General features: G+C 54.0%; 8 protein-coding genes across 8 annotated transcripts in view; 5 read left to right on the top strand and 3 right to left on the bottom strand.

The window, feature by feature from the left end:
* CHGG_06251 (uncharacterized protein) overlaps positions 1–853 on the bottom strand; it is a gene marked incomplete at both ends in the record, with an annotated part of 3,449 nt that extends 2,596 nt beyond the window's left edge. The window contains 2 exons of the mRNA XM_001222345.1: positions 64–305; positions 442–853. Coding sequence (XP_001222346.1) covers positions 64–305; positions 442–853 — 654 coding nt within the window. The remainder of the gene's footprint in view (positions 1–63; positions 306–441) is intronic.
* Positions 854–1,502: 649 nt separating this feature from the next.
* CHGG_06250 (uncharacterized protein) lies at positions 1,503–2,532 on the top strand (the record flags this gene model as incomplete). Its single annotated transcript, XM_001222344.1, has 2 exons — positions 1,503–1,635; positions 1,703–2,532. 2 exons carry the CDS (start codon positions 1,503–1,505, stop codon positions 2,530–2,532), a joined length of 963 nt encoding a protein of 320 aa, XP_001222345.1.
* A 778-nt stretch (positions 2,533–3,310) lies between these two features.
* On the top strand, positions 3,311–9,480 carry CHGG_06249 (uncharacterized protein; the record flags this gene model as incomplete). The annotated part of the gene is made up of 9 exons (XM_001222343.1): positions 3,311–3,579; positions 3,644–3,854; positions 4,287–4,463; positions 4,530–4,647; positions 4,706–5,131; positions 5,212–7,263; positions 7,423–8,213; positions 8,292–9,116; positions 9,211–9,480. The coding sequence occupies 9 exons, from the start codon at positions 3,311–3,313 to the stop codon at positions 9,478–9,480; spliced, it is 5,139 nt and encodes a 1,712-aa protein (XP_001222344.1).
* Positions 9,481–9,861: 381 nt separating this feature from the next.
* Positions 9,862–10,706, top strand: CHGG_06248 (uncharacterized protein; the record flags this gene model as incomplete). Its single annotated transcript, XM_001222342.1, has 2 exons — positions 9,862–9,897; positions 10,332–10,706. 2 exons carry the CDS (start codon positions 9,862–9,864, stop codon positions 10,704–10,706), a joined length of 411 nt encoding a protein of 136 aa, XP_001222343.1.
* A 619-nt stretch (positions 10,707–11,325) lies between these two features.
* CHGG_06247 (uncharacterized protein) lies at positions 11,326–11,574 on the bottom strand (the record flags this gene model as incomplete). The annotated part of the gene is made up of 1 exon (XM_001222341.1): positions 11,326–11,574. The coding sequence occupies one exon, from the start codon at positions 11,572–11,574 to the stop codon at positions 11,326–11,328; it is 249 nt and encodes an 82-aa protein (XP_001222342.1).
* Positions 11,575–12,023: 449 nt separating this feature from the next.
* CHGG_06246 (uncharacterized protein) lies at positions 12,024–12,374 on the bottom strand (the record flags this gene model as incomplete). Its single annotated transcript, XM_001222340.1, has 2 exons — positions 12,024–12,263; positions 12,315–12,374. 2 exons carry the CDS (start codon positions 12,372–12,374, stop codon positions 12,024–12,026), a joined length of 300 nt encoding a protein of 99 aa, XP_001222341.1.
* A 1,465-nt stretch (positions 12,375–13,839) lies between these two features.
* Positions 13,840–14,176, top strand: CHGG_06245 (uncharacterized protein; the record flags this gene model as incomplete). Its single annotated transcript, XM_001222339.1, has 2 exons — positions 13,840–14,024; positions 14,089–14,176. 2 exons carry the CDS (start codon positions 13,840–13,842, stop codon positions 14,174–14,176), a joined length of 273 nt encoding a protein of 90 aa, XP_001222340.1.
* Positions 14,177–15,993: 1,817 nt separating this feature from the next.
* Positions 15,994–16,988, top strand: part of CHGG_06244 (uncharacterized protein) — a gene marked incomplete at both ends in the record, with an annotated part of 1,684 nt that continues 689 nt past the window's right edge. Inside the window, 3 exons of the mRNA XM_001222338.1 lie at positions 15,994–16,009; positions 16,150–16,495; positions 16,710–16,812. Coding sequence (XP_001222339.1) covers positions 15,994–16,009; positions 16,150–16,495; positions 16,710–16,812 — 465 coding nt within the window. The remainder of the gene's footprint in view (positions 16,010–16,149; positions 16,496–16,709; positions 16,813–16,988) is intronic.

Here is a 16,988-nt window from a genome sequence, read left to right as displayed (position 1 = left end):
GGGAGATTCATCCCTGTTGTTGAAGGCGCTCTCGCCCATCATCAAGTCGTCTCCCTTGCGTACCATGTCCTTGTAGATGCTGACATACTCGTCAGATCTCTGGTAGCATTGGCGATAGTCGGAAGCGTAATGGATGGGCGTGTTGCCATCGACATCCTGTGCGGCGATGGTCTCGGCTTTTGCTACTGGGACGAATTCCATTGCTCTCTTCAGAACCGTCTTCGCGTCGGCCTCGAGTCTCACTGTCACCTTCTCATCCGGCCAAGCAAAGATGTGGTGCAGAGGCATTCTTGTTGTCGCTGTCTCTAGCATCAAGAAGATCCGAGAAATCCCTCTGGCCAAGCTTCCTTAACTTGGCGAATGAATTCGTCGTTGTTGAAAGTTATGGCCACCTTCAAGATTGGTTCCTCCTTCCTCCTTCTCCCCCGACTCTGCGTCCACCGAGAGCTTGTCGTTTTTGTATCAGCAGATCGCGGATGACGGGCCGGATAATCTCTCCAGGGATGTCGGCATAGTCAGTCTTGTACTGCCTCGCGAGGATATGGAGGGCGGTTGCCCTCGTAGCCTCCGCGTCTCTCTTGGTAGCAAGCGTCGTCTTTTTATATAATTCAAGAGGCGGGACATCCGGTGGCCCGCTCTCACCCCATTTGCGGTGTCCGTCCCTGAGCTGGCCCATGACGTCCTTCAGTTGACGCTCCAATTCCAGCTTCCGCCACTCGGCTTCGTCGCTGCCTTGGGCTCGTATGTGATGGCCCGCGATGTTGGGAAGCTCTACCTCCATATCATCCAAATCCAAGACATCGGAGTCATCCTCCGTCTCAAATGCAAGGTCTCCTTCCATTGGGTGGGACATTGTGGTTACTCTGACTGGACTGCGTTTGAAAAAATGATTGTGATCCTCGGGATACACACACGAGTAGCCGAACAGACACAGGCCAGAGAGAGCACTATAATGGAGATTCTACGGTCAACAGTTGGGGGGTGAGGCCTAAGGAGAACATTATGAAGACACACCAGGACATTGGCCGGTGGTAGGGTGTATCGGAGGTCTGAGTGAGATATGGAAGCGGGAAGGGCCTTATTTCCTCCCTTGGTAGGTTTGTCCAAGTGCGCCAGCACTCTCACAGGCTTCTAAGCAGGGGAAGCGAGGGACTCTCAGACAATAGGGGCGAAAACCGCACGGTGTCCAGGGGGGGAGGGGGGAAAAGGGGGGGGGTGTGTGTATGCGAGTGGGACGGCCCCCAACACACTGCGCCACTTTTGCTGCATGGAGTGGAAGCGCCCAATACAACCTCACTTTTTATGACAAAGATCTAAGTGAGAAAGAGGGAGAGAAGGCTGAGAGGGTGGGCACCGATGTTCCAGTCCGTTTGTTGCCTTATAGAGATCTGAAAGCCCCCGCCCCCCCTCCCCTGTTGTGTGATGCAACCTTGACAACAGCATCAACTTGAATTGACACAATTTCAAACTGATCGTCAACAGCTTGCCCCGCGTTCTTAAGAATGGCCGACATAGACAAGGAGCTCTGGGTGAGCGGCGACGAAGACGAAGGGTACTATGACACTGAGGCTGCGGCACCTTCTGCCGATCCCACCTTCTTCCAGCTTGACTTGGGACGTGTTGGGCAGAAAGGAGGTACTTTATGATTCCGTTACCTTTTATGAATGTGTTTTTATACTGAGCTGACTTGGAAACGTACTAGGATTCCACACCCGCAACACGCCCGGTCAGAAGCAGCGTGGGCAAGTGACCGGACACACGGCCGGGTCCAAGTCGCGGCCAGCTTTCTATCTTGGTTGCGAGGCCAAAGCCATTATTCACGGCACGCTCAACGAGAAGACAGGCGGACTCGCGACGCTCCTCGTCTATGACTTCTCTTTCTTCTCCTACCGATCCGTGCGTATCAAGGAGGCGGACATCCACTTCGAGTTCCGAAGCAAGGATGGTATTGCTGGAGCTGGCCCTCTGGTAGCCGAAATGGCGCCCTCGGCGACTCATACCATGATGCGTACCAACTCCACGGTGACGCGGACCGGCGAGCTGTCGGGAGGCCTGTCCGGCGGTGCTGTCGTCACTGCTCAGGGAGGCGCCAAATTCAGTAAGACGGTTGAGATGGAGGAGTCTTATGCTGTCGAGGTGACGGGCAACCGGCCGGCCGATGATTTTGGAAACCGGTACCAAGCGTCCTGGTCCATGAGGGAGAACACTGCGCAACAACAGGGTATCATGAGGCAGTTCCGCGCCTGTATCCTCCTGGAACGGGAGACCGACGACGAATTTCAAATGATCCCGACCATCGAGGCGCGGCCCAACTTCACAACTTGGGTGGGAACCCTCTTCTCTTCAAGAACCCCCGACGACCCGGTTCTGTTTGACCCCCAGTTCGAGCCGCTCAATGCGCTCGATACCGAGATTGACCAGTGGAATCTGGGAGACGCGCCCATAGACGAGCTCTGGGATTGTACTTTCCATCACTCTTTCGCAGATGCCGTCAAGGACTCGAGGACGGGTGTTTCTATCAAGGGGGCTTGAGGCGTAGGTCACGCTAGCGCACTTAACTTTGTTATTTTGTTGTGTGTCGGCAATGCAGAAACTAAAATATTGTTCCACTTCCCAAGTTCCCTCGGAATGAAGCCACAAGTTACTTGTATAACCTGCCCTCTGTTCTGGTTGCTTGTCAACGCAGGAGGACTGCTCGGAGCCTTGCGGCCCTTGCCCCTAATCTCGAACCAAGCTTAGGTTGGCCCCCAAATTGATGGAGTTGCTTAAGCGCTTTGGGCAAATGCCGCATTCTCAGAGACAGGGGTTTGCAATTTCGTTGGTCGCAAGTCGACGGCGGCTGGGCGGATACGACCCTGTCTCATGCAAGAGAGCGGACAAGAGCGGAGATACTGCACTATTCGTAACATGCTAAGGATGGCGAAGCACTGAAAAAACTCCATAATACTGCATTGCATAACTTGCGCCCCTCCGAGTGGCCTACTGGGGGCCTGGCGTTGCCAGCAACCAACAGATAATATCCTCGGAAAAAGCTACCAGGGGGTTTACCTATCAAGACCGGGCGCTCCACGAGAGAAACAGGCTGAGGCAACCATCTTGGCTTCTGCAGAGACAAGAACTGCAGTCAATCAGCACATGCCCCGAAAGATGGCAAACTGAAATCCCGACCTGCCTTGCCCCTGAGTTCACGCACCCTCAATTAACCGACAACCTGCTTGCGGCGCTACGTCCTTCTGGACTATTCTTTGTTTGATTGTAAACCAAATCACGCCGAGTTACCCGAGGCTTGATTTAACCCAACACCTGGACGATGGACGCCAGCAATTACCTGTCGCTAGATGAGGACGAGACTTCGGACGAAGTGCCGCTTGAGGAAGGCCTGTCGTTAGAGGATAATGATGATGATCCAAACGGCGATGGAGGGCCTCAGGAGGTGGCTGAGGAGAAAGATGTCCCAGGCGCACCAAAACCTGCCGTACTCGACCAGCCGCCCGACGAGGAGCTTGCTGGAGGGATGACGATAAAGGAGGTGCACACGGCCTATGGTGGTTCCGATGACTGTGAATACCCGATCACCGAGTGAGCGTTTTATCTCATTTACTCACAGGAGAAGAATATGGCTAACTATCGTTTTCGAAACAAGCATTGTGCATGTCACAGCCATCTGTCCTCAGACCGACCTGCGCACTCTAGATCAGCTCTTAGGCGACCCTCTTGAGAGAACATTGACTACAGAGCTGGTGTTTCAAGTTGAGATGGCCGGCCTGTTGGCTGGAGACTTAACTGAGGACCTGGCTGAGCAACAAGCTAAAAAGCTCTTGGAGGGGTTGTCTTCGAGGCAGTCGGCGCCGCAAGTGAGTAGTGCTCAGATAATCCCAATCGATGCATGAATGGTGGCTATTGAAGCTGATTAAAGTACATCCAAACCAGAGGCGTGCTATCATCCAATTTGTTGCTTACGACTTTGGGTCCTTAGTGCTCAAACTGGTAATCACCCACCCCTTGGTCTTCTTCATGTTTAAGCCCCTCTGTACCCCTGATTCTAACGAGCATATGTTATCATTAGGCTTTAACTCTTGCCGCCAGATTCCCCGAGACGTATCCTTGGATTGCAACTAACACGTCCCGAATTGTAAGCTAGAACCCGTTATCGCATGGAACTCTCAAAGTCACCGTTCCGTATTGTTTGAACGTTGAAGGCGTATTAATCATCTCAATCAAAGATATTCTCGGGTTGTCCACAACGCGCTATCAGCCGCTCAACCCTGGAATTAAAGTTATTGCAGTTTCTCCAAGGCGAGAGTGATAGGGAGTGGTCACACCTCGTCACGTTGTCATCCGTCCACCACCTTGCCGGCTCCGTTCTTCGGTCGACTGAGAGATTCATCGACTCGAAAATGACCCTCCGCAGCCGGATTGCCAGCATCTACGCGGATAAAAGTTCACCGGGGGATATTCATGCTGTAAGTGAAGACCCGATTTTGAATTGCCACGCGTCAGGTGCCTGACTAGGCGTGTCGCCCTCCCAGGTCTGGGATAGGTTCACAGCAACGCTCGGTGTGCCATCAGAAGGACTGGTCGAGGAACAGACCGAGGGGGAAAAGCGGTTTCCGCTTCTCACGTACTATACAGCGTACAAGGTCGAGAGTGAGTCTTGGACGTGTGGGATTGCGAAAGCAATGTGCCATGACTGACGGGTTTCTAGATTTACTTAAACAGCCAGAGTTCCGCGACCTCGAGCCAGCTTTTGTATCCCTCGCGGCACCTCATCGCCAGTCACAGTTTGATCCACTGCGAATTCCATGGCTGGAGTCAGGATTAAAGCTCAACAGCAACTATACTCAGTGGTTGAAACGCAACGAGACCCGGCCCCTATACGTCCACGGATCATCTCGCCGCGCCACCCATGACGTCTCAGACTATATCTCACTCGTGTGGCGGAAAGAAATGGCAGAGAAGAACGAAGATAGCTCAAAGGCTCTCATCTTCAAGTTCGATTCTGCTGACCCCCTTCGGGATTCATTGGCGGATATGGTAGCATCGTTCATTCTCGAGGGAGCGAACGTGTACCCGGGGGAATGTCTTACCGGACGTAATTCTGGGTTGATCCTTGAGGACTGGTATCGTGCTCGTTAGTACCCAGAACCCAACTTCTAAAACTCCTAGCCGCTCCTCCTTATACACGCGCTAACGGCGGCTACTACCAAGCAGAGTCCGGATGGTCCGAGGAGTCCTGCATTGCCATAATTGAAGCACTCAGGATATTTTGCTTCAACGACAAGGCACTTTTTGTGCTCAATGACTTAGACCAATGCAGTCGGGAGAGCCGCGTCGCATTTCTGGACTACCTCAGCGACCTTTCGGATCGATGTGGACGTACCTTCAAAGTTGTCATCACGACGCAAAACCCCCAAGCTCTCCAGGGGGAGATCCACGACTGTCTAGATCTGAGCGCCGATAGCTACGCCCTGACCTTCGACAGTGACAACGTTTTGGAGGAAACCCAAGCTAAGCTCTTAGACCGACTTGGTGGGAGTAGTACACATGAAAATCGTCTTAAGGAGGTGTTCAAGAAACTCACCCCCTTGGATAAGGGAATTGCCACGAAGCTCCGGCTAGCCGAGGACTACAGCGAATGGCCCGCCAACTCCTCGTTCGGATCCTTTGACCGATTCACCGTTTTCGTAGAGTCGATGCAACCAGACGAGACCCCAGAAGAAACACTCGATAAAACGTTGAGGTCAGTCCCCGATTATGAAGAGTTCCGCTGGGTGCTAGGCTGGGTCATTTCCGGTTACCGCCCTTTGAGCTTGGACGAGCTCTCCGATCTTCTACGCTGCCATCGCGCCGAGGGGAACTGGCCAGCGTCCACCTCTTCCAGGCGGTCCTTGACGACGGGCTATTCGCAACAACTAAAGTCGTGGCTGAGAGTGCTTGCCACGTTCGAAGATAACAGAGTCAGGCTCCGGGACGAAATCCGAGATATTGTTGGCCGCAATTTGGAAAGGGAGAGGTTCACTTGGACCGAGGTGGCGCGGACGGCTCACCAGGCCATCGTGGAGTTTTGCCTTGCCTACCTCGTCTCTGCCGAGGCCCGGAGCCAGCTGGAAGATCTGTTCTCGGCGTTTGGAACGCGCATTGGAGATGGAGCAGAGGAAGGGTGCCAGCCATCGACCGTTTCTATCGCCGCAGACGGGGAGGGAATCCTGTTTTATATCGTCCAGGCCTTCCCCTTCCATCTTTCTAAGTGCTCCCCAGCCGAACGTGCCGGCGCCCTAGAGCGTCTTCTTGCAACTCCAGAGAACAACCCGTACACGCCCTGGGCTCGAGTCTACTGGGCGATGAGCAATCCCTTCTCACGGACATCTAACCCACCCGAGTCTCCTCTTCCGATTCTTGTGGGCCTGGACATATTGTCATACGAGGACGTGAACGAGACCCCGCTGGATGTACGACAACAATGCATTGTGGCAGCTGCGGGCAGCCGCAACAACACAAGTATGGTTACCGAGTATCTGCGAGATGCCTCTTCGTCCGCGGAAATACCGTTCCTTATGAATGTTCTCCTGGCGGGGGTTCGAGGATACAACGAGCAAGTTGCTCTCGAGGTGGTCACCAGAATATCGTCACTGTCGGAGGGTGATGGGACAGCAATAAAGTGGCCAGAATCCGCCATATGGGCAGCTTCATGGCTCAACATGGACCGGTTCGCCACCGCCATCCTGAGCCGTGGCGCCAACCCCAACCCGCTGGGCAACTCGCCAACGCCCCCCGAAATAACCACGGCGTATTATCCCGGTCCCCTGCATTTGTCGTGCTGCCTTGGTCATGAGGCCATGGTGAAAGCCCTCGCCGACCATGGTGCAGACCTCCACCAGCTCCGAGACAACCGCATCGGCTGCCTCCAGTCAGCCGCCGACCGCGGCTTCGCCGGTGTGGCCAAGCTACTCGTCACGAGGGACCACTCCTTGCTTGAATCAAGGCTACCGTGCAGCAGCCTGTACGACGCGGCAGATTTCGGCAGCCACAAGGTCGTCGAAGCCCTGTTGGAACTCGGAGCGGACCCAGAGCCTGGGCAGAGTGGCAACGGAGGGCCGGAGGACGCGGACTCTGGGTGGAATCCTCTCACCGTAGCCTGCTTCAGCTCGTACCCGAAAGTCGTGGAGGTCCTGCTGAGGCACAACGCCAACCCCAACTGCATCGGCGCGAACGGCGCCTCGACACCCCTCTTGTTCGCCACTACCAATGACCCAGACCTTGATTGTATCCGTCTACTCCTAGAACATGGTGCGGATCCCAATCACGAGCTGCTATCGCCGCCGCTGATACTGGAGATTGACAGTTCCCTCAATGACGAGCGTGTCATTGTGGAGATCTGCGAGCTTCTCCGGACGGTCGGTGAGCAACCGATGGACGTCCAAGCCGCGGACTTACAAGGCAGTACGGTGCTCATGAGGTCTGCAAACAGCGGCCGGGTGACTTTGCTTCGGTGGCTGTTGGATAACGGCGCCGATATCAACGCGCAGGACACTTACAAAGAAAGCGCTTTGCATTATGCCGCCAGGGCGGGGCAGGTCGAAGCGACGAGAGAGCTCCTCCAGCGAGGCGCCAGAGTCAACACAGGCGGTCCCCCGGTTCTTGTGTCCGCGATAGACTACCCTGAGGTATTTAAACTTCTTCTCGATGCGGGTGCCGACCCGGATGCCGAGAACTCCTCAGGGAGTAGTCCCATCAACATGGCGGTTGCTAGTCGAAATGAGGCCGTGGTCAAAATGCTCATCGAGAAGAAGGCCAACATCAACCACCCAGATCATGTTGGCTGGCCACCCATATTTGACGCCGCTATCTACGTAGCTGATGCATCCTTGACCCGCCTCCTGGCCGAAAACGGCGCCGACCTTACAGGGATGGTCAACGGCATGGACCTAATACACCATGCGACCTCGGTGGATTCAGAGATCATGGGGGTTCTCCTCGAGTTCAGGCGGTATCTCAAGCTCGATACGGTTGATAGCGATGGCAACACCGCGCTGCTTAGAGGCAGCCTCACCAACTCGGGCAATTTCGAGTGCCTGAAGCGGCTCGTACTGGCAGGCGCCGACGTCAACGCCAAAGACAAAGACAACGAGACTGTGGTGCACAACGCCGTCCGCAACCGCAACGACGAACTGTTATCTCTCCTCCTGGCACAGCCGGAGACGGACATCAACTGCGTGGGGTGATATGGCACGCCACTCCAGCAGGCGTGTCGGCGGCGCGAGATTACCACCGTCCGCACCCTTCTGGACAAGGGGGCGCTCATCAACCAGGTCACGCCCAAATGCATCAACAGCACGTCGCTGATGGCGGCGCTGTACCCTATCGAAGCAAATCGGGACCAGGACAGCGAGGATATCGACCGGCTGGTACGGGAGCTCGTGGAACGCGGGGCGGATGTCAAGCAGCGGTCCGGGGTAGCCTATACTATACGGCGCTGTCGCGGCATGCCTGGGAGAGGTGCAAACACAATCAACTTCTTGCTGGACGAAGGCGCCGCGGCCGACGTGGAGGACCCCGTGTTCGAGCGGCTGCCGCTGCACTTCGAGGCAGCAAACGGGCTCGAAAACTTCCGCACCATACTACTCGCCTTCCGAGGCAGCCTGCTGCACCAGGAGGCTACCGGTAAGACGTCGATGCACAGGGCGGCGCAGTTCGGCAACGCCGACGCCGTGCGCTTCATCCTGGCCTCCCCCGCGCGATGGGGGAGGCCCCGCGCGAAGCGCCCGTACGTGGACCAGCGCGACGAACACGCTGGACGCCACTGTGCTGGGCGGTGCGGCAGCTCGGACTTGGCTGGGTCGAGGGCATGCAGTCCGAGACGGCCGACCACGCCGCCGTCGTCCGCGTGCTGCTCGAAAATGGCGCTGATGCCGGGGTCGACTGCCGGCTCGGTAACGAGGGTGACCACCGAAGACCCTCACGGTGCTGGAACTGGCGGCGGCGGAAGCGCCGGCGACGAGGTCATCGACACGCTCACCAAACACCTGGAGCAGCGCGGCCCCGTGGATGTTGGCACTAGTTATGGCCCTGTCTGCCGATACAACTTCGCCTCCGCCGGTTGTGACATGTGTTTCTCCGTAAGCCCCATTCCCCTCTCTCCCTTCCCTCCACAACCCTACCCCGCTCTTTCCTGTTGTTTTGATCTCAGCACACTCACCGCATTCTATCCAGAGCATCCTCGGCTACCACTACCTTTGCACTTCATGCCCCGGCTACGTCGTCTGCACCACCTGCCTCCCTACCATCAGCAAGTACCACAACGGCGAGGTGTGCGAAGACGGTCTGCCGCATGCGTTCGAGAACAAGGGCGAAACTGAATACCAGGGCATGCAGGTGCTGGACTACGAAGGTGACGCGGATGGGCTGGAACTAATCGATAATCCGGACAATGAAGGGAGTGCTAAGGAGGTTATCCTAGACGATCTCGAAGGCGGATCTTGATCTCGCGGACGAGGATGAGGTTGACTGGAGGGTTAAGAGGTTAGGGTTGGTTGCGGGTGGTTGCGATCCTGGATTGCTACCAGGGGTAGAGGATTAAAATCGAGGCATCATGATGCGAGTGTCGATGGTATATCCCTATATGCGTGCGCGTGTGTGCAGTGCTGGCGAATAACTCTCGGGATACGTACGTATTTATCAGTTGTTGTGGTGGGTCTGCTGCAGCCTGCTGGGTACCAAGCAGTGAAAGGCTTACGCACTAGTCGCCGCTTGGACGAAGGGCCAGTCGAGTTCCACCTTCGAGGCAACAGGCATGCTGCTTGGGCTGATCAGCGCTCGCGCAACCTCACGCGACGTACCTACCTACCTAGCCAAACGGTAAAGATGGGCCCAGACGGCCATCAATCTGTCTCCTGCAAGGTACGCTTCCCGGCCGGGCGATATCAATCTACACATATTGCTTCAGAATTTTTGACTGGCTTTTGCAGTTTACCATCGGGCGAACCACGATTGTCGCATCCGGCGAGTTCCCCCACAGGCTTCACGACACTGCGACTCCACATCCGCCGAACACTATTGGACGATTTCCTACACAGTATCTTCTCCCACTTTCCCCTAGAGGCTAGCGGTACTGAGACTCCTTGCTCCTGTGTTCCCGCAATGGACCCTCCCTCGCACCTTCATCCTCAAGGAACAGAAGCCCGGTTGGGACGAAGAATTTGAAAATGAAAAGCGCATGTATGCCAGATTGCGTACACTGCAAGGCTCCATAATTCCCGTCTGCTTCGGCGAAGCATCTGTCGAAGGCCGTGTTGGTCGTATCACTCTAATTATGCGACACCCCCTCCTATGAGCGAGATGGGACCGAGATGAGAAATATGATTGACAACGCATTTCGGGCAATCACGAAGTTCGGTGTTGAGTATGGCGATATCAAACTCGATAATTTCTACCTTGTTACCACACGTGGTGGCGAGAAAATCATGATAGTTGACGAGTCCGCCACCGAGATTGGCTCTAGCCGGGCACCCGAGCGCGCTATGATCTACCCTGCCGACAGATTATACCGCTACTGGAAAGACGCGGTGGAGGGCAACCGTCGGGAAAAGGAAGAAGAACGTCGGCAGCGCGCCAGGGCCTTACTCAGCACCGAACAACTACGCCGCCTGAAGGAGATGGCCGGTGCCCGCCGTTTGGCTACTAATAACCTACCAGGTACCTGCATGTAGGTAGGCCAGGCGGGTGCTCATGGTAACTCCATCCTCCCTTCCATTCTCAAAAAATGCTGGGAATAAAGTCTGGTTGGTTGTCTTCTACGTTATGTTTTTCGAGTTGACTACCTGGTAGGGACGTTTGGGAGACTGTCTCGACTGTGTTACTGTCGTGCGGAACTCTGACAACCTCCCTAGTGATTTGACACATACATAACCCCAACCCTATTGATTTCCTCCATATATTACAACCCCGACCCTGGTGTGCACGCCTCCTTTTTACTCGGCTGGTCATCGAGTACGTCAGAACCACTCCTATTTTTAGGGAAGGGCTCCCAAGCACCCAGGAAATACTATCAAGCACCCAGCTATACCTAATCGGGATAATCGTTTTTCTTTTTTGAGAGGGGCATTCCGGACCGTACGGGTTTGGGCATCACCAAACCGTATCATGTGACTTCCCCCATACATAACCCTAACCCCTTCCAAACAGCCCCCAAAAATGGCGCCCCCTTTCCAACAATTCAACAATCTTTTCAACAATCTTGAACGCAGTTGTTGTCAATTGAATTTCCAGCGGCTGAATCGCTCAAAAACGCAATAAAATCGAAATCTATAGAATCATGTTTTTTTTTTTTCAGTCATGTGACTTGACTCTCCCTCCTATGCGCCCTCCCCTGTGCCCTCCTGCGCGCCCTTCCCTGTGCCCCCCCGGCGCGTGCCCCCCTGCCCCCCAGTTATGCAGGTCGCCGGTAAGCTCAGCAAGAGAGTCGTAATGGTGGGTAAGAAGCTTATGGCCGGGCGGCGGAGAAGAAAGCGGTAGGACTTGTTGATCGCCGTTATCGTCGTCGTAATCGTCGTAACCGGGCACCTGCAGGGTAGCCATGGCGGTAGAACTGTAAATGCGGGTGTAAGTCAGGGGTCAATGTGTGGGTATAAACCGACTTACAATGCGGTCGCGAAACGACCACGTTTTTGAAGAAATTGAGCGATGCGGATAGATTTGGTGATTTTATTGCGTTTTTGAAAAAATTGAGCGATGCAAATAGATTGACGATTTTATTGCGTTTTTGAAGAAATTGAGAGATACGACGGCTTGAGAAATTGATGGCCCTGGGCGAGAAAAAGCTGAAGGAGGATGGGGGTTAGGGTTATGTATGGGGGATGTCACATGATACGGTTTGGTGATGCCAAACCCTACGGTCCGGAATGCCCCTCTCTTTCTTTTACCAGTGACGGACCGTCAGCTCGCGTAACATATGTAATTCACGTAAAACAGGGCTAACAGCGCCAAAAGTTCCGAGATTCCCTCAATGGCACAGCAAAATCATCATGTCAATTGACGTTGTTGTGACCTGAGAACTCCCCTTCAGGCACCTCTAACAGCCACTTGCCGTCAGGTAGCGGCTTGGCTGTCAGTCGGAACTTGCAGCCGGTCATCTGGGTGCTGGACTTCCTCCGCTTGCTCTCGTGAATTTCGGAGGAGCGTTGATCCTTGTACTTGCGAGCCTTGGCACATCTGAACTTGTATTTGAGTCCGTTTTTCCCATTCTTGACGATGCTATAGCCGTGTGCCTGTCCGTGAGTGCAGATATCTTAAAACAGGTCGTCTAGGCTCTCGTAGACCTTGACGGGTGGCGGCGGGCCGCACGGTCGAGGGATCGGTTCCGTGGAATGCTCTGTCATGGCAAAGGTACCTATTCTAGAAGTGCATCGAGAGGGTCAGTTTGAGCCCCTAAGCATAAAAGAAATGGCAGCGTACCGGCGTGAGGGCATTACATGAAGAGATCGGGTCGTCGATGTGACTGGGTCGTCGGAAATTTTGCTGCTGCTTCGGCGCTGTTGATCTCGAAGCGACTTTGCGGAAGTCACGCAACGGTATGGTAAGCTGGCCAGGTGACAGCAGCCCGAAATTTTGGTATTGGTGATTCACTCGGACGTATGGAAAAAACGATTATCCCGATTAGGTATAGTTAGCTGGGTGCTTGATAGTATTTCATGGGTGCTTGGGAGCCCTTCCCTATTTTTATTTTCCTGGTTTACATTCCTGGTTTTTCCCAACTGTGTTCTATCTTATTTGCTTCGACTTTTTCAAGGAATGTTAACATTAGTTACGCAAACTGAGAATGACTGGGCTGCTGCAAAGAGCAAACCCGCCAAACCGCAGCTGTCACAAACCACCATGCTGAATGCACAAGAGTGGGGCATAGGACGCCCCAGACCAATCGTTAGTACAGCCAATCAGTGGCTGCTCAGTATGCTCGGCGACTGAGCAAGGTGAGCAGAGTGCTCAGTATGCTCAGCGACTGAGCAAGGAGAGCAATGTGCTCAGTGTGCTCAGTGACTGAGCAGACTGAGCACCCAGAAATTAGGAAGTATATGGTCACTCGTTCTGGAGAGCTCTGGGAGTTCTCCAGTTAGCAATCACAACTACAGTTCGCTACAAGCTCGGAAGCCTACTGTTGAGACAAGCCTTTGTTGTGCACCTTTTGGCTGCACCGAACCTAAGCACCCTTGAGAGATTACCTTCAACCGAAGCTGAACCCTAACAGGACAGGGTCCTGAAGTAGGTTCGTCACAGCAGCCGTGAAAACGAACAGCCCGGACGTGTCACTGAAGAAACAGCAAATGGAAAATCTATGACAACATCGACAAGCCTCGTCCCCTCGGCAGAATGCTAGCCCGTAAAGTTGATGTATTGTAAACTGCTGACCCTAGAGTCTTGTGGCTCTTGGGCTCGTAGGACTTGAGCTTCGGGTTTCAAAATTAAAACGCACCTAATCACTCCTTTCTTTTCCTATCTCCTTTTTTCCCTTTTCTCACAATGACCTTCTCTTTCGCCCCATTACCCCGCTCAAGGGCGTGGACCTCACAGTCTCAATCAATCCCATCATCATGACGAAACCACTTGGCATGTTCTCAAGGTTGCTCAAGTTTTATCCTTCGAATATAACCCACGGGGCATAAGGTAGACCAGTGTGTTCCATTTGTCACTCTGCAGACTGGGTATCTAGGGTAACTCTCTACATAAATGGTTACCAATAAATGACGGCTTTGGGATTTCAAAACCGCAAACTGAAATGCAAACTTTCTAAACTACTAACTACCTACCTATTTACTGGTATCTCGCATTTTCATGGCACCGCCCACGATGGCAGAACCGACGTACCACAAAGCCACCTTGCTTGGATTACCCACAGAGCTCCGGCTTCAAATCCTCGAAGAGGCCATCGCCGTCCGCCATGCGGCCCCGAAGTCGCCCTCGGACATCCGAAACAGGCGCACACGTCACTATCCGCACGGCTCTTTCTTGCCAGCCCGCGGCAACATTAACGTGTACGTCAAGGAAACCAATGACGCCAAGAGCGCCCAACCTTCCCTTCTTGCGACAAACCGGCAGATACGCGAGGAGACGCAATATATCGTCGGGCGGGTTTCTGGCGACCCGTACAGGCTTGACATCATGTTACTGGGCCAGTCTGGCCTAATGCCAACCTGGGTGTCCCGCCCATGCCTCGTCAGAAGGGTTAGCAAGCTTGATATCCGAATCCGCCCTTTCTCCATGCATCAGTTGCCCACCCGCGAGTGCGACCACGACCACGACGACCGCTTTTGTTACGAAGCTAGGTGTCTAAGTATCCTAGCAATCCGGATTGGTTCTATCCTCCAGGGCTGCTGGGAGACCGGGGTTCTCGATGTTGCTTTTCGAAGCTCCTCTGTGGAAACGAACGGAATAAGGTTGATAAACTGGAAACCATCCTGCAATAAATGGTGCGCAATTTTTAACACTACTATCACCATCGAATGGGCAAGCATACCCATAAAGCCTCGGCATCTCAACGCCGTCCACCTCTTGGACTGGAACAGTCGCTTGCTCAATCCTTTCCACCCCAACATGTACGAACTCGTTTTGGGACTATAAAAATTTCAAAAGGGACACACGACGCTTTGGGTGGGATATTGCTTGAGCTGACGATAAAGGGTACAACTGGGAATGTAGACGAAAGCAGGGGATGTTAGAGATGTCCATGATGCAAGCGGTTGGTCAGGTACCTTACGTTTCTCTATTTGAAACAAATCAACTGCTCGGAACGGGGAATAAGCGGCTGCCTACCAAGTACCGTAGTATGTGTAGCTAGTTTGTTGAGGAAAGTCGTTCGTTGACGGTTCTTTTTAGTGAAAGGCCTCTTATGCCATCCTTTAAACCCCAAGGTGCCCAAACTGGCTGTGAAGCCGAATATGCATGATGGTAAAGCCGAGGACAATCAATTGAACAGTTACCTGTATGTACGTACCTCGTCATTTTATGACTGGCACAAACGATAGTTACACAAGAGGTGCGGAAAGGTCCCGCTACTGTATCGTCTCTATCTCATACTACCTACCTACTTAGTCAGGGGCAAGTAGTAAACATGAAGCAGGAAGCTTTGAAATAGCAACAAACTTCAGATGCCATCACATTACTCTCCATCCCACTTTGTCCCACAACTTGCACAGCAAGGCAGCCACTCACGCACAAGCATGCAAGAGGCTCTACAGCCGCATCATTGCCATTTTATAGAAGACTTCAAGGCTGAGTACGGGGGTGGAACCATATTTCTATGTCGTAGTCATTCCACATTGTATAGAAGGCAGCCAATGCAGTGATGTAAGGGCATCTGGATATGCCAGTAAAGTGACGGGTCGAGAAAGAACTTGAACTTTAGGCACTCACTGCATCATCTTTCTCCTACCAATATGAAAGAGGGTCGATGACTCAATGACATTGGCGAGAAGTGGAATATTGGATGTCAATCTGCACTGTCAATGAACAACAGTCATGGATGTGGCTTCCATTCACGCAACTGTTGAGACAAGAGTTCAAGACGCTTCTGCTATTGTGTTCATAGCCTTGTTGTCGGATGGGCCTGTTGCTATTTTCATTCGGTTTCTAATGTCTGTGGCTTAAAGTATCTCTGCCACCATTTTATTGCACTGTTGAGAACAACCACGGCCTCGCAACTTACCTTGCGGCCTAAGAGTTACACCTACTGGCACCGCAAGCATTACGTGGAGGCTGTTTACCCTTTTCTCACTGCGAACAACCTTGTGGCCTGAGATTCCAGTAGGGAAGTGTTCCACAAGAATCACACAGTGATTAACTGACCTCCAGTGTGTTTCTAACACATGCACCCTCAAAACTCAAAATCCCAACTTGATTCACAAAGTGGCGGCCAACTTCTCTCTGCCAACCTCGGAGTTTCTTCGCTTGCTTATCTCACATGCGAGCTCCAAAGCGAGCACCAAACAAACTCCAAGGCACAAAATGCCTTCTCGCAAGCGTAAGTAAAAACCAGAAGCTATTTCTTTTTTCTACTTCACCTTCTACCTCCTCTTTCCTTTTCGCTGAATCATTTTCGACTACAAACCCATTACTTTGGTCAGTCGAGGTCGAGCGACCCAGCTAACCACCTCCTCACAGCTTTAACCCCAGCACACCAACCGCCCACTCCGAGCGCCAACCGCCACGCAGTCCTGACGGGCCGCATCGGCAAAAACCACGGCAGCAACGCCGACAAGGCAGGCAAGAAATACCCCAAATTCATCGCGACCATGCCCACAGGCAACAACAACAACAACAACCTCAACCTCACCACCGACCCCTCCCACCCGCACCCCCCTCACACCGGAACCAGAACCCCAAGCCGAGCCACCCGTTCCCCCCCCAACCTAAACCCCACAGCCCCCATGATGCACACCCCCACCCCCACCATCACGACCCCTGCCCTGGGCCGCCCGCGCGGCAGCAGCAGCCTCGACGGCGGCAAGTACGGGCGGTGCCCGCGGTGCGCGACGGGCCGGCGCATCCGCAGCCGCTACAACACCGCATGGCCACTCGGTGCACCGCGGCAAGTTCCGCTTCGTGTGCTCCACCCGCGCGGATCTGGGGTGCGACTATCCCGAGACGCTGGACGATGACCCGGCGTTGTGTCCGGATTTATTTTCGGGGAAGGGTAGTGCTGCTGCTGGTGGTGGTGTGAGTTTGGGGATGGGTGGGGGGAGGATGGGGCGGGGCACGGTGTTGGGGAGGCTTGGTGATGAGGAGGAGTTTGAGGAGGAGTTTGAGGAGGAGCTCGAGGATGGGGTTCGACTTTGAGATCATCGGCCAGAGCGCTCGTCGTCCTCCCCCGTCCGGGGGCTCTTGGGCCGCCGCACCGCCGTTGCTACGGCTGTGGTCCGGGACAGGAACTCAGACGGCGCAGAACCTGGGACTGCCCGCAGTGCATGGTCGGCCGCCTGACCCAAGCGCCGCAAGGATAA

Source organism: Chaetomium globosum, genomic scaffold, assembly GCF_000143365.1.
Source record: "Chaetomium globosum CBS 148.51 scaffold_3 genomic scaffold, whole genome shotgun sequence".
Lineage (NCBI taxonomy): Eukaryota > Fungi > Ascomycota > Sordariomycetes > Sordariales > Chaetomiaceae > Chaetomium > Chaetomium globosum.
The sequence above is the reverse complement of the archived record's forward strand: the minus strand, read 5'-3'. Positions and strand labels throughout refer to the sequence as shown.